Raw genomic sequence first — 20,208 nt, 5'->3', positions numbered from 1 at the left:
TGTCAACTGCATGCATGAGGCGACTGCGATGACGGGAGGAACCCCACGCACAACACGAGAAGGGTGCATACTCTTTAGTTTTTTTGTAAAGTCACGTAGGTTAAAAGAAACAAATACATCAAATCACGACGTTTCGGAGGCAACACAAGCTTCCGTCTTCAGGTGGAACCGTCACAGCAAAATTACTGTATCACTTGATGTATCACTTGCTACAGTAATTTTGCTGTGACGGTTCCACCAGAAGACGGAAGCTTGTGTTGCCTCCGAAACGTCGTGATTTAATTTATTTGATTTCTTTTAACCTACGTGACTTTACCGAAAAAACAAAGAGTATAGATCCTTGCAGTCACGAAAACGTCAAATCTAGAAAAAGAAGGGTGCTCAAGATTCCACATTGGCCTGCGACGGAGATGAGCAATTCCATCCTTTAGGAATTGCACATACGATTCCACCCTGGAGGATTTCCTACATGAATCGCGATTCCCACATGGGCAATTCCCGTGTTAAATCCACCATTCATCGCAATGGGATTCTGACAGGGACTGTGCCATGGAAAGGTTGTTGCAATCGAATGGAATTCTACTGCAAATCGATTGAGAATCATCCTGTCTCTCGTGCATGCACTCTCTCCCGCCAACCCACTGACGAAGCCCCTCTCCCACCTACCCACCCACTCTTCCATTCATCCACCCATTCACTCTCCCACTCTCCAACTTGCTCATCCACCAAGCCACTAACTCACCCACCAACGTATTATCTCATTCACCTTATCTCTCACCCACTCACCTACTCTCTCACCCAACGACTCAGCCGTCATCAACCCACCCAACTCTTCCATTCACCAGCTCCCTCACCCACCTGCCCACTCTCCCACTAACCCACCCACTCATTCATTCGCTCACTCTCCCACTCCTCCACCCCCAACGTTACAATTCACCCCCCCGCAGGAGAACGGGCGCAGCATGAGGCAGGCGCTGTGCGGCAGTTTCGACGCGCTGTACGCCGCGCTGGAGGAGCGCAAGCGCGAGATGCTGCAGATCATTGGCCACGAGACAGACAGCAAGACGCAGCGTGTGCGGACGCTGGCCGCGCAGTGCTCCCAGCACCTCGAGCGCTCCTCCAAGCTCGTCGAGAGCGCCCTGCACTCTATGGACGAGCCCGAGATGGCCGTGTTTTTGCAGGTGTCAGACCCGGGGCTCACCCACACTCGCACTCACCATTACACTCAAACCACTTTCCCACTCACCAACCCACTCGTTCACTCTACCGCTCGCCAAAAAATACACTCACACACTCATCCACCCACCCGCCAATCCGCTCGATAATTTTTCCACCCACCGATCCGCTCACCCACTCACCCGCTTACGCTCTCTCCAATTCACCTACCCACCCACTCACCCACTCTTCCATTCACTCACTCACACAGGCACCCACTCGGACCGTCTTCCACTAAATAGTGCCACTATCGCATGGGAGCGGGGGGATCGGCTGCTCAGATTGTTATTCTCCGTGCGCTTCTCCTCTGTCCTCTGAATCCGTGTCTCGTGATTGTTATTTTGCAGGGCTACGATTTGACATTGCTACACTTTTTTGAATAAGTTTCTTAAAAGTATTCGGAGTTCGGGCAGGGAATTCACAGGCAAATACTTTGAGCGCGACATTTTTTTCACTCCGAATATTAATTGTGTGTATAATGAAGAGCTATGCCTTTGACAATAATGTAGGGCAGATGTTAAACAATTATGTGAGTAATTAGCAGCTACCTCCGCCTCTACTAAATGTCACTATTTACAATGCGTGGTCATACCTTGAACGTTGCATCTTGTGTTTTTTTCTTTTCTTTTTCAGAATGCAAAACCTCTCCTGAAAACGCAAGTACAATTTTATTTAACTATAATACATTTAACCGCTGAATAGAAATGCTTGAATTTCACAAATGTGAACATCTACTTACGGGGATAATCAGACTAAGACCTCATTGTGGGTTCTCAGAATGTTGACAAATGAACGGCTTTCACAAAGAATCGCTACACCACACTTCATTTCATTTTGTTTAACTTTTGTCATCTTGGCAACCCAGGTCACTCTGGCAAATGACTCATCCTGGTCTCTTGAGATCTCACCACCTGGTTAAACAAATAGACGTGACTTGATTGAATATCACAGGTAAACAATACTATGCACCTAGTGGCGTCCATCAGATCCACACCTAAGGCAATGCATAATTTCCTAACCGATGATCTCCACCCTAAGAGAGATATCACAGACATAACCAACCGTGCAGGCATGAACAATTTTACAGTTCACACAAGGAAGTGGAAACAAATCACTGGAGGTGTAATTGGAAAAGAGGAGTTGCTACTGAATGGGGCACGTGTGCAGGCTGGGGCGAGGGCAGGTTACCGAAACTGGCCTCGGAGTGGCGCCAAAAGGTCAGAGAGCAGGACGTTAAGCAAGACAGCGGTGGGGGGTGAGGCTGTTAGAGCAGACTTTGGAGGTCAGATGTTGACTGCAAATAAAGGTAGGCGTGGCAGTGATGGCTAGTTATGGTGACATCATTGGATCGGCTGTGATGACCTCTTGACCTTGACTTGACTCTCTAAAGCAGAAGTCACCAGTGCTGGATGCTGGACAGCAGTTGGCGCTGATGGGACGTGGCCCAGCGGTTGTTGTGTAAATTTGCAGTTCGAGCCCAGCTGCTACCCTGGTTAATACTACGGATGTATTGACCGTTTGAATTACCCAGAATACTTTGCTCTAATTGGGTAGGGGGAGGCGTAGAACACAGTAAAATAGAACGTCTTTGCAAATGACTCAGAGAGCAGGTTCTTCCGCCTAAGATGTTACAGCCACCGCTGCTGTCCGATGTCCACAGCCGTTGAGAATACATTGTATCCACTTCCGCCTGTTCTGCAGTTTGGAATGGCGCCGCTCACGGGGTTACCTCCGTGAGACGTGAATCAAACAAATCACTCGAGACATCGCTATGGCAGCAAGAACAGTTCATGCGAATGCTGCCGCAAGAGGTCACACGTTTGGCGCAGCGGTCCTTCGCCGACCATGCGTGATGAATGAATGAATACATTGACCTAAAAAAAAAGAATCGCCATCACCTTCACGGTGGACGTCTTAAATCCCATGACGTCATTCGGGCGAACAAAACGAGTAGGCAATGTGTGATGGCTTCATAACGTCAGCACTCGCTAACCACCAGATTGGGAAGCCGCATGGCAACTTCGCTCCCCCTACTGCCAAACTAACGCCCACCTGTGTCGCAGAGACAGCTAACACCGGGGTGGGGGGGGGGGGGTCCCCTCGAGACGGGAGAGTCGCGCTATCAGGCGATGACGACGCTGCTGTGCCGCCGCTCGCGTGTGCAGAATCCTGGAGACGTCGGAGGAGGCCGACGTGCAGGAGATGGAGGGCGGATTCTCCAGCATGGATCACTTCTCCTGCGACTTCACTCAAGTGGAGGAGAAGCTCCGAGGACTCGACTTCAATCCGGGTACCGCTGATAGCACAGCACTGGCTGCTTATGCTCATAAATGTTGTTAACTATGATCAGTAGTAGTCCTTTGGTCGATTCCACGTCGGGATGAAGACCATGCAGTGCCATGTGTGATGTAAGGGTTGTTGAACCCACACGTCACCACGTTGGTCGGTGAAGGTGGGAGGAGATCCAGGAAGCGGTTTCAGATGTAGCTCACCACTAATGTCAGCCGTTGCCGGGAAATGGAACTCATGGGTTCAGAGGGCGGCATGCTAATTGCTGCGCCGCCACTCTCCCACGTGATGCGTATTCAGGAATGATTTCCCATGGTCACCCTGGGAACAGAGGACTGCTTCTTGATGGGCACCGGTGATTACACAGAACTGGTCACAGATCGGGACCAGAAATAATTGCACAGTAGTGGTTCCTGGTGGATACTCTTTACACCTTTAATTAATTACGGTTCAAATAAATAAGCAATCAATAATAAAATATCAACGGATTGAAAGTCAAGATTTAAGGAACTTGAAAACAAAGGGCACTCAATTAATGAAGTCTATATTTTAACTTTCATAGTTATAAACATAAGACTCAAACACAGAGAATCGAGCCAGCCCCACGTAGAGCTCGGTTTGAATCTGGGAGCAGCGTCGACAGGACCAGCCTGGCTGCGAATGACTGAACACAAAAATATAACTTCTTCTTGGTTCTTTCGGTAAAGTCACGTAGAATGGAAATAATAAAATAATACAAATAAAACATAATAAAAAAATTCTCACGACGTTTCGGCCACAACGCAAGTAGCCGTCCTCAGGTGGAGAACAGGTCTGTCGAGGAGACAGAGTTTGAATGACAGACCTGTTCTCCACCTGAGGACGGCTACTTGCGTAGTTTTACCCGGGCCCGCTCACCATCATGAAGGTCCTTAATGATCGTGAGCAGAGGGTCAGGGACTCCGAAAGCACGAAGAACAACCCAGAGCCCAGTCCTACTGATGGTATCATAGGCCTTGACCAGGTCAATAAAGCAGAGATGTAGGTCTTTTTGGAATTCCCTACACCTCTGCTGTAGCAGACGGACAGAAAATATGGCATCTGTGCAGGATCGCCCTTTCCTGAAACCGCATTGGGGCTCCGCAAGCCTCTCCTCAGCGTGCCTAGCAAGGCGATGTTGAATAATCCTTGCCAGGACTTTACCCGGCACACTGAGGAGTGAGATGCCCCTGTAGTTGTTACAGTCGGTACGGTCCCCCTTCTTAAAGAGGGGGACCACCAGGGCATCCTTCCAGTCCTGCGGAACCCGTCCAGTGGTCCAGACTGTTGTTATGATGTCATGTAGGGCAGTCTGTGCACAAACGCCACCCTCCCTCAGCATTTCGCTTGGGAGATCATCTCTGCCCGGTGCCTTCCCTGGTCTCAGACTCCGGATCGCCCTCAGTACTTCCTCAACAGCTGGCACCTCAGCCAGCCACTCACAGGGGGTGACCTCTTCCAATATTTGAGGCACCGCAGCCTCAGCAGGGTTATCCCCACTTTGTGCCATGATGTTTTCCTGGCTGAGAGATTTTCCCTCCCCCAGGACCTCACAGAAATGCTCAGCAAATCTGCAAACCTGTTCCTGGGGGTCGGAGATTGGATCACCGTTTTTTCCTCTAATGATGGTAATAGGTGTGGCGCTGCAGGTTACTTTTTTGATGGAGTTAAATAGTGATTTGTGATCGCGGGCCACTGAGGCAGACTCCATCTCCTCAGCAACCCGCGACCACCACCCCTCCTTACAGCGCCTTACGGCTCTCCGAACCTCCGAGCGAAAGCTGCGGTAAACCTCCTCATTCTCTGACGTGGGATGCTGTAGGCGATGAGAGTGGGCCTGTCGCTTTTTCTCAATTAACCTGAACACCTCCTCTGTCAGCCAAGGTTTCTGGGGAGGTCTGGACCGCGTACCCAAAGCAGCCATTGCAGCTGCATGAGTCACAGTCTTAAACCTCGCCCATTTACCCTCGACATCAGGTGGAGTGGGGGACGATGCCAACCCCAGCTGCAAGCGATGATGAAATTCTCGCTTGCAACTTTCATCAGCTAACTGAGACCAGGCCACTTTTGGTTGGAATGGGATCCTGGGTGTACACCCACCACCGGAGTGGAAGAATGGCAGGCGCATCTTACAGATGACTAGTCGATGGTCAGAGGGCAGATCAGCTCCACGGTAGGTCCTGGTGTCAAGGACATGGGCTCGCATCCGCTGGTCCGTCACTATGTAGTCCAGCAGATGTTCTTGCTTGGACCCGGCATGTATCCATGATGTTGTGTGGATGCGCCGATGCCGGAAGAGCGTGTTGGTAATTACAAGCCCATGGGCTGCACAAAAATCTAGCAGCCTCCTACCGTTATTATTGAACTGATCTGGCCCATGCCTTCCAATCACTCCAGACCAGGTGCCAGCATCATGACCAACTCGGGCATTGAAGTCACCCAACAAGATGACTCTGTCCCGAGTGGCCACTTTAGCCAGCACCTGTGACAGGAGGTCATAGAAAGCGTCTGACTCATCGGCTTTGCCTGCGTCCCTCCACGTATGTTCGTCTTCGGTGGGGGCATAAGTAACCACGACCACCACTCCTCGCCTCTGAATGATGAGAAGGCGAGCCCAAAGTATCCTGGGGCTTACAGCTTCCCACACCTCACCGCCACGCTCCCACGCCCCCTTCATTCTTTTGTTCAGAAGAAGAGCCACACCCTGTTGTTTGGCAGTCTCCTGCCCCGAGTAGAGGACTGTCCACCCCTCATGGTGGCAGGATCCAGAACCGGTCCACCGGACCTCCTGAATGCCACAGAGATCCAGGCGGTACCGGTCCAGCTCCCGACAGAGGAGTGGCAGCCTCTCCTCCGCAGTGAGCGTTCGAACATTCCACGTGGCCATCCGCAATGGTTTTTCGTTGTTTCTGGAGGAGCCCCGAGGGTGAAAATTCAATCTCCTGGCTCCGCCAAATGGGGTTTGGCCAGGAGACGTCATAAAAGCCTGACCCCCCGGGGCCTCCGGCACAAGCTTATTAGTTACAGGTTTATGTTTAATTCGTAGTTTAGTGGTGGTTAATTGAAGGTGGAGGGGTTACCAGCCCTTCGCACCCGTCCAGAGCCCCCGTTTAGCCACTGTGGTGGTCACAGACGCCATGAGGGGAGAGGCCAATGGGCATTGGCCCTCCCCCCACAGCACTGCCCACGACAGTGTTGCCCGTCCGGCACCGCGAGGAGGTAGGAGGTTGTTTTGCCGGACAACACACACACAACAACAACAACAACAACCGCCATTCGCCACTAAGTGGCGGTGACGTCACCACGACGCTTGTGCCAGGCCATGTGCACCCTGAGGCCACGTGAAGTGTCGAACGTCCGCTGGCAGGAGGTCACGGGGCAGACCCAGGTGCCACGGGTCGACTGACCGAGATGACCGAGATGACTGGCTGATGCACCACCTGTGCCCCCTACTGTGCCAACTTGCTGTGCTTTAGCCACCCGGCGCTCCGCTCGTTGTTGTGAGCGTCGCTCCTCCGCCCTCCGTTGTTGTTGGAGGGCGACTGCCTCTAACTGCCCAGTAGCGTCCTTCACGAGCCTCCTCCACTGAGGCCGATCTTGACACCGCTGGTACCAGTCATCGGCAAGTCCACTCAGCTCCACGTCCTCTTGTACCACATCACTCCATCTCTTCTCTAGCCCGTGCCGCGCCCGTTTAGCCCCCTCGATCCGGCCGAACAAAAGCTGTTTAGGCATGCGGTGGCTGGGCATGCGGGCTACATGACCCAGCCAACGCAGCCTTGCCTGCCGGAGGAGCTCACTGATGGGACTTTGCCCAGATCTTTCAAGGACTTGTGAGCTCCTCACACAATCCAGCCTGGTTAAACCCAGGATGGATCGTAGGCAGGCCAGCCTAAATGTTTCCAACCGGCGAAGATGCTCCACTAGGGGGGTCCACGTTTCGCAAGCGTAGAGAAGGGAGAGAATGACCGTGGCCGAGAAGACCTGAAGCTTCGTGCGGAGCGACAGACCAGGTAGCTTCCACACAGCGTTACGCAATCGATGAAAAGATATTGCCGCTCGACTGATTCGGAGTGAGACCTCTGCTGATAAACTGGAGCCGGTCATAAGCACACTGCCCAGGTATGGGAAACTCTCCACTCTCTCCACAACACACACACAGACACATACACACAGACACACACACCCCAAGGACAACGATCCCCCGTTTAGCCTGCAGCAGACTGTTGGGGCAAGTGCTTTTAGCGAGCACCTATGAAGGCCGGCACGGTACACGAGGGGGTGGGTGGCCAGCGCCACGCCGGGCAGCCTTTGTCTCCCCAGTGGCGACGTTTACACACCGCACCAGGTACTCATTTGAGGCTGAGTCGACCAAGTCCCATTCAGATAATCATCGTCACTGCTGTTGGTCGTGAGCGGGAATTTAACTTCGGTCGCCAGGTTGGTAGCACAGCGCTAACCGTTGCACAACCCCCCCCCCCCCATCAAAAGACACGCCCGACCACCTTTGTCTCCCTAGTGATTCATTTGCATTGAGGAATGCTATAACAATGCGCGCTTATGCACATCAGTGCATATCGCGACCTTGTATTCAACATGCACAGATTTCGCACTTTTAATTGAAAGCATTCATATCAACAATGATAATTATTAGGACATTTTGCCAATCAATATAGTGATAAAATCAGGGCATTGATTCAAAATCGTGATCACGGTTCTCACCTGCTCGCTCAACTTCAGCATAAGCATGTTGCGCTCGGCACGTCTGAACGGGCGTGACAAAGCTAATGATAATACTATTAATTACGATTATAACCGCGTAATTATTTTAGCAATTGCAATAGTAGCATTCCTGCCAATCCCTTATCAGCGCCTACCTTATTACATATCAATTCACACCTCATTGGTCACCCCGTGCCCCATATACATTTCAACGTCCGCCCTACAAAGTCCCATCACAATGGAGAAACACAAACAAATAGACAAAACAAATGTGCCCTATTGAAACGGCTGTACGCCGTATGGACCTGAAAACTCAATTTCCCTGTACAAGAATACGGGGTAAACCAAATGGGTTGACAGCTATATAGTAGTAGCTTTGCCCGGGTACTTGCGGTTATCTATTGTGAATGTAGAGTGGCTCAATCACTGTTCATAAGTCGGTGAATGGCGTGACAGCAACTGTTAAGATTGTGCTGTGCCATGGGACCCGTAACAAAAGTAATATATAAAGTGCCAATTAATAGTGCGAGAAATAATACAGCGTGTGCTATTGCAGGCAAATGCGCTGATTAAATCACGATTCATCATGTAATCTGCAGGTAGCAATGCAGCAGGCACAGCAGTAGCTGAGTAAAGGGTCTGATTGACCACTCTGGGCCAAATTTCGATTTAAATTTCGATTTAAAGCTTTCGTGCCACGCGTTTTTTTATTGAAGCTTGAGTGTTGCCGCGTTGGTTATCTCGCCACGGCAAGACGAGGGGGCGTGCTCACGGAGTTTGACCATTAATTGGAATCAACACACCGGGGTGTGTTTTTGGGTGATGCGATCAAAGGCAATTGTTTAGATGATCTTCAAGAGGGGTAAGGGGGTAATTGTGTAACTGTTGGATGTGCGGGGCCAGGTTAACCGTGTGCTGGGTTAGGGATGGTGCCGTTTGTGGGGCTCTGGCCCCCCCTAAATGTCGACTCACCGTGTAGCTAAGGTTTTCCACGGGGTTTTAAAAGGCGAACCTGCCAAGCTTGGTGGCGTTAGCATTTAACGGTGTGGATTTGTGTATTCAGGACATTCATTTTTATGAAAAAGATTGTTGGACATGCGCTAAGAGGGAACCACAACGGGCCTCTATGGCTGGACAAGAGGTTCGTGATATAAATAGGGGGGGGGGGGCGAAATGTGTGAGTATTAATGACAAAAATTAAGGGGGAAAAACACAAAGAGGCCCAGGATTAGAGGGACCTGGACCGGTTCCTTAAAGTAAATCTTGAATTGCCGCACGAGACGATCCGCAGATATCGAGCGTCAAAGATTTGAAAAAAATATAATCAGACGACAGGGCAAGTTCAATGAAAGTGTGCTACAGTAATAATAATAAATAACGATGATTTAAAAAAAAACACACAATCTTTGACGACGATGATGCAACCACTGAAACCAGGGCCAGAGCTGGCGCAAGCCTCAGGCGAGGACCCGGCGGAGGCCGAGTGGCTGGCCAATGAGCAGGCTCAGTGGGCGGAGCAAGAGGCGGAGCTCGGGCAGGACGTCCAATCAGAATGGAGGTCGCCTCGGCCGGACCAGAAAGAGGAGGAGCCACAGACGCAGGCGCAGCCATCGCCGCCAGAGGGCCCCCGCGAGGAGACGTTGGGAGCCACGGCCGAGGTATGGGCAACGCAGCGCCTCCGGTGAATTCAGCAAGAGACGGGAGACGTTCCAGGTCCCGGGTTCATTGGCCACTCGGTTGGATTTCTCGATACGGGGACGGGGGGGGGGTGGGGGTAGTATTTTATTGTACCATCGTGGATTTGCTTGAATGTGGAAGCCGGTGGTTCTTAACCGTGCCCATGCCCCTTTTCTGGGGGTACAAGTCATGGCCAGATAAAAAAAATAGAAGGTAAATCAGCCTCGTTTCAAAACACTAAAGGTTCAGAACGACTGGTCTAAGCGGTCACTCTTCAATAGCCATTGGACACTGGTGGCATCACAAGGGAGGAAAACCCCATGCCTACGCTTGGATTATCTGAACACTTTTTATTTACATCATGGGACCTCCTTTTCCAGTACTTATTAACTAAACCCAGAAATATATTTTTTAGAGTACAGACCATGACAGTGCCTGTCATGGTAAAATGTGTTTGCTGGATTGAGTCTCCACATTTTTGAGCAGCCCAATGATCAATGTGACCGATTTCTAATCGGGCGAGTCCCCCCAAGAGCAACACGACTTTATACGAAAGTTCTATTCGTACCGAATAATTTTAACGAGAGTTAGTGTGGCCTCTCTGTTACAAACAAACGGACGGACAGACAGCGAATGCACGAACGCTTTCAACCCAGAAAGCATTACAAATGTTACAATCAATGATGGCAGTACAGTAAGTTATGTTAAATCATGTAAAAAAATCTACAGGTGGATATGACATACCATGTTTTGAAAAGCATAACTTAACTTTTTGGATCAAGAACCTGTTCCTTGGCAGAGTTTATCTTTTCCACCCACAGCGAACCCAGTAGTGTGTGTGTGCAACTGCTGGGGGAATGAATGACTTCACCACTGGCATAGTTTATTGTTAATAGAAGTCTAATCACCCTGTCTTCAACCACGAAGTTGTGAATGGATTGTTAATTAAGAAACACATTTTTGTCAAATCCATATTAGTATGGTGTTTGAGTTGGAGGAGCAGCAGGCGAAGTGGTTCGCGCATTGCACTGTAACCCCAACATCCTGGGTTTGATTCCTGCCCATGGCTAACATCAGCAGTGACACCTCATATGGACTTCCACTTCACCAACCCGTACTGACCAGTTTGATGAAGTATGGTCAAACAACTCCCACGACTGACACATCAGTGGAGTTCAAAAATTGAAATGCATACTGTGTTTGGATCAATGATTCAACATTGGTTTTAGATTTACATTACAGTAAATATTAACCCCTGAATACTAATACCCAAAAAAATGATCAAATGTATGGTGCATGCTTAGATACTTTCCTCAAACTCGCACATGCACGCATTTGTACCTATCGTATTCCGTGTGCAACCTGTGTATGAACGCACTGTTCAGGATGAATATAATTTAGAAATGTTATCATTAAACAACAATTGGTCCGTAAATTATCATGTTAGGTCAATTGACTTGTTGCTCTTTATTTACTATGAATGTTTATGTTGTAAGGCAGCATTGATTGTTAATGACTGAGTCCTCATCCACTGCCAACGTAACCAGTGAATATCGCTATACAGTGGCAATTATATTTGCTGTTCACCCCTGCCATAGGAATGTAGAATTTCCACAACCAGCTTAAGGGTTGTTTGCGAGCACCTATGAGGGCTGGCACACAAGAGGGCTGCATGCCCAGCACCATCCCCAGCTACCATAATCTCCCCAGGGTGATGATGTTTACACACACTGCACAATGTACTAATTTGAGGCTGAGTTGACCTAGGGGAAGCCCAGGATCCGCCGCTGACGTTAGCCAAGGCTTGGTGGGAATTGATCTTGGGTTGGTGGGTTCGTAGAGCAGTGTGATATCCAGTGCATCACTGCTCAACCTTCATATATGCCACGTATGTATGCATGCACAAAGACAAAGATTCCCCGCATAACCGTAGAAGACTGTTTGGGCAAATGCTGTTAGAAAGCACCTATGAAGGCGAGAACGTTACAGAGGGGGGTGGGTGGCCAGCACCACGCCCGTCCGCCTTTGTCTCCCTAGTGGCAATGGTTTCACACGTTGCACCAGGTACTCATTTGAGGCTGAATCGACCTCGAGGAGGCCCAGGACCGGTTCAGATAACCGTCACTGGTACTGGCCGTGAGCGGAACTCGAACTCGGGTCACCGGGTTTGTAGCGTAGCGCTAAACGCTACACTACTACTCTTCATATGCAGGCACACATACGCAAGTGCACGTGCTAAATGTTTTGCTCGACTTTCGATTGAAATAATACCAAATAGTTTTAAGTGATTTTACAGAATGCATCAAAAGGCCCGATGGAAGTGCATTGAATGTCACATTTCACGACTCCATGTCACCACCACATCGCGGTCCATTCCACGCTTAACACAAGCCCACTGCACGCTGCCGTGTGTTGCTGCCGATGCATCTAAGATCGATGTTTGGGTTTCTATGACCTCACTTCTCTGGTAAGTGCAGGGAGCACTAGCAGTCCTTGTCTGGGTGCTGACACGGTCATCGGGCATCTGTCCTGCGCGCAAAGTGATGCCAAATCTCAATGACCTCTCACCTGGCTGAATTAATCACATAGGACTTCATGTCAATTTCAGAAATCGATCAGCGACGGAATGATTCAATCAGTCCTGTGAAAGAGACCTATTGAGATGAAATTATCTATTGCACGAGGGATCCATGAAGTGAATACATGAGAATAAAATGCCTGGAACAAATAAATTCTTCAGCGGAAGGAAAGCAGCATCAATTAAAACACAAATCTGATAAAACAAAGATTTGCGAAAATGTAAACAAAATGATGCAAATAGCAAACATGAACATTTTAAACATGGTTACATGCAGTGTAAACAACAACAAATATCATAAACAACTGAAATATACCGTTTATAAGTGTATTCAAGAGATAAAGTGCAATGGTAATTGGAATTTAAAATGAATAATGCATTTGACACCAGGTGAGAGCAATTTGAGGAAAGAGCCTTTGTGTGCATAAGGGAGATTCGGAGTTTAAAATAGGGAGGGTCACGTGCAAATCTCATTGCATAAGCAAAAATGATTAATCGAGCAATTATAAACGAAGCATGGGGAGCATGTGGAAGTAATAGAAATAACTACAATGCAGAGTAGCTAAGGTAGTTAAGTTAGCGATTCAAGGTAATAATCTATAATTGTAAACACATTGCAAGGTGTGAGTAGACACAATTCACCCACACCGGTATAAAAGCATCGATCCAAAACGTTCTGACAAGCGAATGGGATTAAACGTTGCAGCACTCATCTCTTACGGAGTTCAAATCTCAGTCGATGGTTGACCCGGCTAAATCACTTCTCTTCATGGTCAACGAAATGAGTAACCCCCCGTGTGTTAAATCGCCAGCGGTTGTTGCGTACAGAAACCAGACCCTGGCATAGGACATGTGAAATCTCTCCACCGCTGGCTCGGTTGCACTAATGTAGACGAACACCACCAACCCAACCCAACCCCAACCCATTGGGCATGGCAGTCACTCTGAAGTGTCTCCTTCAGATTGTCACATTTTTAAACAGAGGACACGAAAGCGAGCGGCGAGCGTCGTGACGCAAATTGCCTTGGCCAAGTCCGCGCGGGCGGCGGCTCTCCCTGTCTCTCTCTCTCTCTTGTCTTCATTAACGACGGGAGAGACGCCCCCGTCAGCAGTGACCGACTCCTCTCTCCCCCCCACCACACCGAAGAGCCTGGCAAATGTCAATGGGATTTGTGGCGGCCAGGCAGCAGGGAGCGCCCATGGGGGACATGAGGGTGACAGGCAGCCCGAGGCTCAGTTCTGGTCGTGCGGGGAGGAGGAGGAAGCGGCAGAGGACCCGGTGCCGCAAGTGACCAGGGCCTGGGGGCCCGGGGACGCGCGGCCCCGTCCGCCGGAGCCCCGTGTCGACAGCGCCCCCGAGTCGGCCCTGCCCACAGGTCAGTGCTTGCCGTCACCCCCCCCCACCCCCCGCCGAAAGTTGCCGCGTTGGACGAGTAGAGGAGAGCGGTGGGGGATGGTGGCAGTGAGTAGCGTAGTCGCCTGGCTCGCATGGGTCCTGGGGCCTCCCCCTGTCCGATTTGCAACCGTGTCTTCGTAGTCCATCGGGTACGTGGAACCTGACGCGGCTGCACCGCCTGCACACGCTTAATGGCTACGCCGCTGGGTCCTGTGTTAGTTTTCGTCGGTTCTGTATACTTCTGCGGGGTCTCTTTTCGAGTATGTGAGTCTACCGGTCTACGTGTGGGACAACAGGTCCTATGGGTCACGATGTAAGTCTTTGGGTCTCAGTGGCCTAGTAGGGCGGTCGGCATGAGCCCCGATGCAAGGACTGAAATGGGCCTTCCGCTGTCTGAATCCCAACCCCAATCGTCGTGACCCCACGCCTGGGGCCCCTTGTGGTCCACGGGCCCCAGGACAGTTGCACCGCCTCCACAGGCGGTAGCTACGCCACCGCGTGGCACACAGAATGTGTCAACTCAGCCTCAATTGAGTACCTGGAGGTCTGTGAAAAAGAGCGTCATAGCTCATCATTTTCCTCCAGTATAGATACATATTCTGATTCTGGTGCGGTATGTAAAGATCGCCACGAGGGAGACAAAGGCGGCCGGGCGTGGTGCTGACCACCCAACCCCTCGTGTGCCGTGCCGGCCTTCGTAGGTGCTCGATAACAGCACTTGCTCCTACAGTCTGCTCAGGCTATACGGGGGATCTTTGGTGCTGCCGTCTGCTGTGGTTTATGTTGGTCTTGGATGGGTGAACATTGTGCAGAGTTAAGCGCCTGGCCGAGGAACTGTCTTCTTGCTCTAAATGCTTTGTCCTCCATGGAACGATTGTAATTGTAAAACCTACGGTGCTTGGGAGGCATTGGCATTTATTTCATGATAGGAAGGAAAGTTATTGGCCGGCGGGTCTCTTTACAATTTGGCATTTTCCCAATCACCTTAATTTCATAAGCGAGGTGACGTCGTTCCGGTTTATATTTCTCAGAGTCTTATTAGCAAGGTATGGCCTCCTCAACCAAAGCCACTGGGTGTCCCTTGACATTAATGATGCAGGAACTGTCACCCAAAAACAACATTTAGTCACAGGTTGAATCGCAAGAAAATACCCCAAAAGGGTTTCACTCGTAACAAAAGAATCGCTAGAATAAATGCACACAGGACACGTAGGTAAGGTAGGGTTTGCCTAACCACGAAACATAACATTTAATTCATTTCATTGTGACCGTTACAGTCTCGCGCCCTTCTTGGCATCTTGCGAATGTCTGCCCGTCCCACCCCAAATGTCTTGTCTCATCGCGTCCATTGCGTCCGCACCGCCGCTCGCGCCGCGCACGCTCGCTTCCCATCTCACGCCGCCGTGTGCTGTTGTTGCGTCTGCCATCAGGAGTTAGCCTTCTGCATTGCAATCATGGCTGGACTGCTCATTCTGCTGCAGCTATGGACTCAGGTTGAGAAGGCCGTGGCTCTCACCCGCTCTGCCATCCCATGGACATAGGTCCACCCATCATCAACATCATCATGACCATCACCATCATCGCCAGGTACTCGACCCAGAGCCATGAGGAGTTAAGTGCCATGTACCTCGATCAGGCCCTCTCATGCTGACTGAAGGATGCTCATGGGCAACCCAGTAAACTTTGAACGTTAGACCAACGTTGATCCAACACGTGCCAACGTTGACCGAGCGTTACGTGTTTACTGAGAAAGCATGGGGGCAGTGTGATCACGTATCTCCACTACTTCTGTTTACGTGTAAACCCACATCATCTGCTGCGTAAATCCAAGCACGGAATAAAGGTAAAAGGAGCCACATTACATTTGGCCCCAATATTTATAGCCGGTAATTTAGTCCACCATACATTCCATAATTCGTAAAATGATAATACTGTTTTGTGTTAAATCTAAAGCACCTGCCCTGTGGATAACTGTTATTGTGGTACTGCTTTGGCAGCGGTGCACAACCACAAATATCACAAAGCTCAACCGCGTACGTGTTGAGTTTTTGTTTTGTGGCAAAATTATCTCCCTTCCATATAAATGTCGAATTCCCGTGACTGGCAGAGTTCAGTTCATGTATTTGTTATAGCCCTGTGAGCCATTCGGCTCTTGACTCGGGTGCAACCGCAACAAACAAAAACATGAACAAGAAACATCATAAAGTGACTACGCGCAAACAGAAAAATACAGGAAAAAACAGCAAAGTCTTCCAGAAAAAGCACCGTATATCAACGCTGTGTGCAAAAATCCCAGTGGGATGCAAGTCAAACAATAACAACCATAAGACAATTTATATTAAAGTTATCAGTGTAACTCTGTACTACAACAAACAAATATGGCTTAACCAAAACGTTTTCCAAATCACCAAAATAAAGCAATAAAAACAATGTAACGGTGATCATAGGAACTGTGATTCAAATTTAACAATAAAGGAATTACATAACATGTACGACCAAACTTTGCAGCCATAGCTGGCAACATGAGTCACTCCATAACAGTAGGAGTATCAAAAATGTTCAATGCACCTTGAAAGATCAGCACACTATAATGAAAAAAACTCAAGATCATACTTTGCAGCGGTCATCCGGAGCGATACATTTGATTTCAGGCCACTGAATAGCAGTGACAAGCTCGGGGTGTACAAGTCCTCTAAGGGCCACAAATGGAGATGAGTACTGCCCCCTATTCATCATTTGAGCGGGGAGACAATTTGACTTCTTCACCAGGCCAATCAACAATAAGTGGCTGTCCTTTGTACAACAGCCATTAACTATACTATGGCCTATCACGGCATGATTATCATTGAAAATTTAGATATTGTAAAAAAACGAATGGCAATTAAGGCGCTGGTTATCAGGGGTGGAGCGGTGCCGCAGTGGTTAGCGCACTGCTCTCTTGTAACCCGCTAACCTGAGTTCAACTCGCGGCCACGGCTAACATCAGTAGCGAGTGGTATTTGAGCCAGCCACGGTTATCCCCTACACCAGCACGCGCTGTCCAGTTTAGTGAAGAATGGCCAAATAAAGCCCTATGACCCGACATGGCGTGGGAAGGCATTCAGCCAGCAGTGGAATTAAATAAGGCTGTATGCAGATGACCACATTCAAGCCAGCACATTTACCGGTGATAGGACGTATTTTAATGGGTTATGAGAGGGCCCATACCCCATTAATTCACGTACCACTGGCCCCTTGTGCCTTGTTTCCATGAACCCGGTTTGCTACATCATGTGTTGATGTGGCTCCTGGTTTTTAAGCCAGCAGCCCCTTCCGGCAGAGCAGACTGAGCAGCCTCCATCTCAGTGACAGGGCCCAATTAAAAACTCGTATCAGGTTTGACCTCAGGTGCTGAAAACCGAGAGGTTAGCTCATCGCATAAGGACGCCGCCTAACAAAATTCCATTACCATTTTCATTCCACTAACCATAGGTGAACGATGCACCACAGACTGACCTTTACTCGGAAATTTTAGAGAGACGCCGGGAAGTATGGTGAAAGGTAGTCTCTGAGAAAAAATTACCTTCATTGGCCTGCTCCCACTCCTCATATTAGATCCCAGGAACAGCTTGTTCCAGTATGGGAATGCGTCTAACAGGAAGGTGGTTCTCCATCAGAGCTGTGTAAAGAAGCGTAGGGCTCCCCATGAACACTGTCAAGTCTGCCCACTTATACATCGGTTACACTCGGGGGCATTCTATCCGCGCTTACGGTTCATTTGGCAGTTAAGTCTCACCTGGGTCTCACCGTGTCCAGCCACGCTACTGCATCACTTGCAATCGATCAAATAAGCGCAGTTCTGACACTGTATAAGCAACACATGCTGACATGCTGGGGGCAGATGGCAAAGGGCAACTTCAGATACAAGCACAGCTGTCCTTGCTCCCAGGCGGTTTGCTTATTTGCGGCCCATACTGCATTGAATTGAATTTCAAGTTAGGCTGTTATTACTGGAGCGTGTGGATTATTCATCACCCCATCCGCCACTTTAGTCGTCCTAAAGTATTGTCGAGCGAGGCTGTAATGAGCTGCCGATGTTAGCACTTTCCCTGAGAATTCCGCTCCGAATCGCGGTGCCAGTAACGCTGCTACTGCAGCCTTGAATTTGTCTTCATATTGATATCTTTGTTGCTGCAAGGTGTGCCGCTGACGAAACGTTTGATCGCAGTGCTCCTGTGTTCTCTTCGCCAGGTGTAGATATGTCCGAGTTTGAGTTTTGAAGTGAAGAAAGCTGCCAAGGAAAATGCAAGGGAATTAAAATGTGACGTCAAAGGAGCCGCCATTGTCACAAGAGCCTTGGACGCCGAACGTCAATCACCTCATCCTGCTTTTGATTTTAGAGTTCGTGTTTAACCGTTTTGTTATCATATCTGCTTGGCAATGTGTTGATCCACTGGGGGGGGGGAAGTCTTTACAAATGGCCCACCGAAGTTTCAGCTTCAACTTTGGATTTCATGCAGAGCACAATGAATGTTTGGCCTTGGATAATGGTGGTGTAGAAATGTGCACGTGATGATAATCTGCGTTGACGGTAACCAGGGTCGCCAACTTTTACACAGTAGACCAAACCCAGACACAGCTCTCAGTCGGCCAACGTCCATCGTCAAAACTGTTGCAATTTACTGCATTGAGGTTCTATACGATGTCACCAGATCTCGGTGCAAAATAAAATCCGGCCAAACGACACAACCACTTGCCAGACTGTCAAGTCTGTACAGCTGTTAACCCGAATGGCAACAGCATGTCGATGTAAATTATTACATACGACGCCCTTTGCTTGTGTTACACTACACAGGGTCGATGGCTTCAATTCTCACCCGATATGTTCTGGAACACTGCTAGGCTGACTTAGAGCATGAACTATCGGAGTAAAGGAACTACCACTAGATTACAAGGTATTGGCACATCCAAAAAAATCCTATGTCATTGCACCCTATATTCAGAATGCGATTTGGTTGATAACTTTCCAGGCTCAAATAAAAGTAACACAACTCTGTAGAAAGTCAACAGTGGTCATTCATACCAAATGTCTGTCCCCCTGCCATGGGGATGTGGAATTTCCACCATTGGCTCGAGGTTGGCAATGGAGATAAGTACTGCCCCATTTGCTTGTTTGGGCAAATACATTCGAACATGTTAAGTGTAACCATGTGTAGTAGCGCACACCTGTGAAGAAGTCGGTTTGATTGATGATTCAGCACTCGCTGATTGACTAAAGTCACCCGTTTACCGGCAGTAGTCGCCTCCTTGTCACTCTACTATCGATACTGCCATGGTCACAGTTCCCATGAACTTCACGCATTGATTCCTCGCCACCGTTTTGTGTTCAACCAGCAAACTGCAAGTCACCAACTTATCCACTCACCACACTGCAGGTCACAACAACTCACCCACTCACCACACTGCAGGTCACAGAAACTCACCCACTCACCACACTGCAGGTCACAACAACTCACCCACTCTCTCGCCACACTGTAGGTCACAACAACTTACTCACTCACCACACTGCAGGTCACAACAACTCACCCATTAACCCACTCACCACACTGCAGGCCACAAAAACTCGTCCACTCACCACACTGCAGGTCACAAAGCTTGTCTTTCAGCTTCTTCCCTCGAACTGCTCTTTGGAATTCCCTTCCGTAGACTCTTTTCCCAAATTCTCACAAGCTTGCTCAATAAATAAATAATCCAGCATCTTGGAGTTGGATTGTATTATAACATGTCGAGATGGGTCCTGAAAAGTGCAACAAACAGTCACAGCTAAACACTGCTGACAACTTAACATCAGTCTTATGTGATCGCCGATGAATCGTGCCGGAGTGATATGTTTATCATGTATTTGAGTGCCGTGTTTAGATAAGTTGTATTTCCCCTGCTAATTCCCATTCAGAACATGTTTTTTTCTTATTAGGCGTTAAAAACACAAACGCACACGGACCTGCGTGTGTCAATCAACTGACACAGCATGATGGAGGCCTTCATCCAGCGATAGATTGGCGATAGCTGGACATTATTATCCTAATAATATTAAACACGAAACGGCTAACAACAGCAACAACAACCATATGTCGCTTAAAATATTCCAAACACAACGTAATCTTCCATCCAGAGTTCTTCTTCTCCAAACGTGTAGAGACATGCCGGGCTCGTTCAGTGCTGTGCTGCACGAAGCGAATCTGCGAGGGGTCCCGCGCAAGTTGCACGAGTGAAGGGAACTGCGGGGCCGTCGCTTCGTGCTCACGACACTTGTCAAGAAGCGTGCCACGTGATT

The 20,208-nt window shown here is 49.2% G+C and overlaps 1 protein-coding gene across 1 annotated transcript in view; it reads left to right on the top strand.

Annotated features, from left to right (window-relative positions):
- Positions 1-18,224, top strand: part of LOC144931330 (tripartite motif-containing protein 54-like) — a 39,132-nt gene extending 20,908 nt beyond the window's left edge. Inside the window, exons 5-10 of the mRNA XM_078855132.1 lie at positions 948-1,181; positions 1,849-1,871; positions 3,381-3,505; positions 9,682-9,902; positions 13,683-13,875; positions 18,126-18,224. Coding sequence (XP_078711258.1) covers positions 948-1,181; positions 1,849-1,871; positions 3,381-3,505; positions 9,682-9,902; positions 13,683-13,875; positions 18,126-18,154 — 825 coding nt within the window. The 3' untranslated portion in view covers positions 18,155-18,224. The remainder of the gene's footprint in view (positions 1-947; positions 1,182-1,848; positions 1,872-3,380; positions 3,506-9,681; positions 9,903-13,682; positions 13,876-18,125) is intronic.
- The last annotated feature ends 1,984 nt before the right edge of the window (positions 18,225-20,208 follow it).

The sequence above is a fragment of the Lampetra fluviatilis genome, chromosome 4, assembly GCF_964198595.1.
Source record: "Lampetra fluviatilis chromosome 4, kcLamFluv1.1, whole genome shotgun sequence".
Lineage (NCBI taxonomy): Eukaryota > Metazoa > Chordata > Hyperoartia > Petromyzontiformes > Petromyzontidae > Lampetra > Lampetra fluviatilis.
Note: the sequence above shows the minus strand (reverse complement) of the source record. Positions and strands in the feature narration are given on the sequence as shown.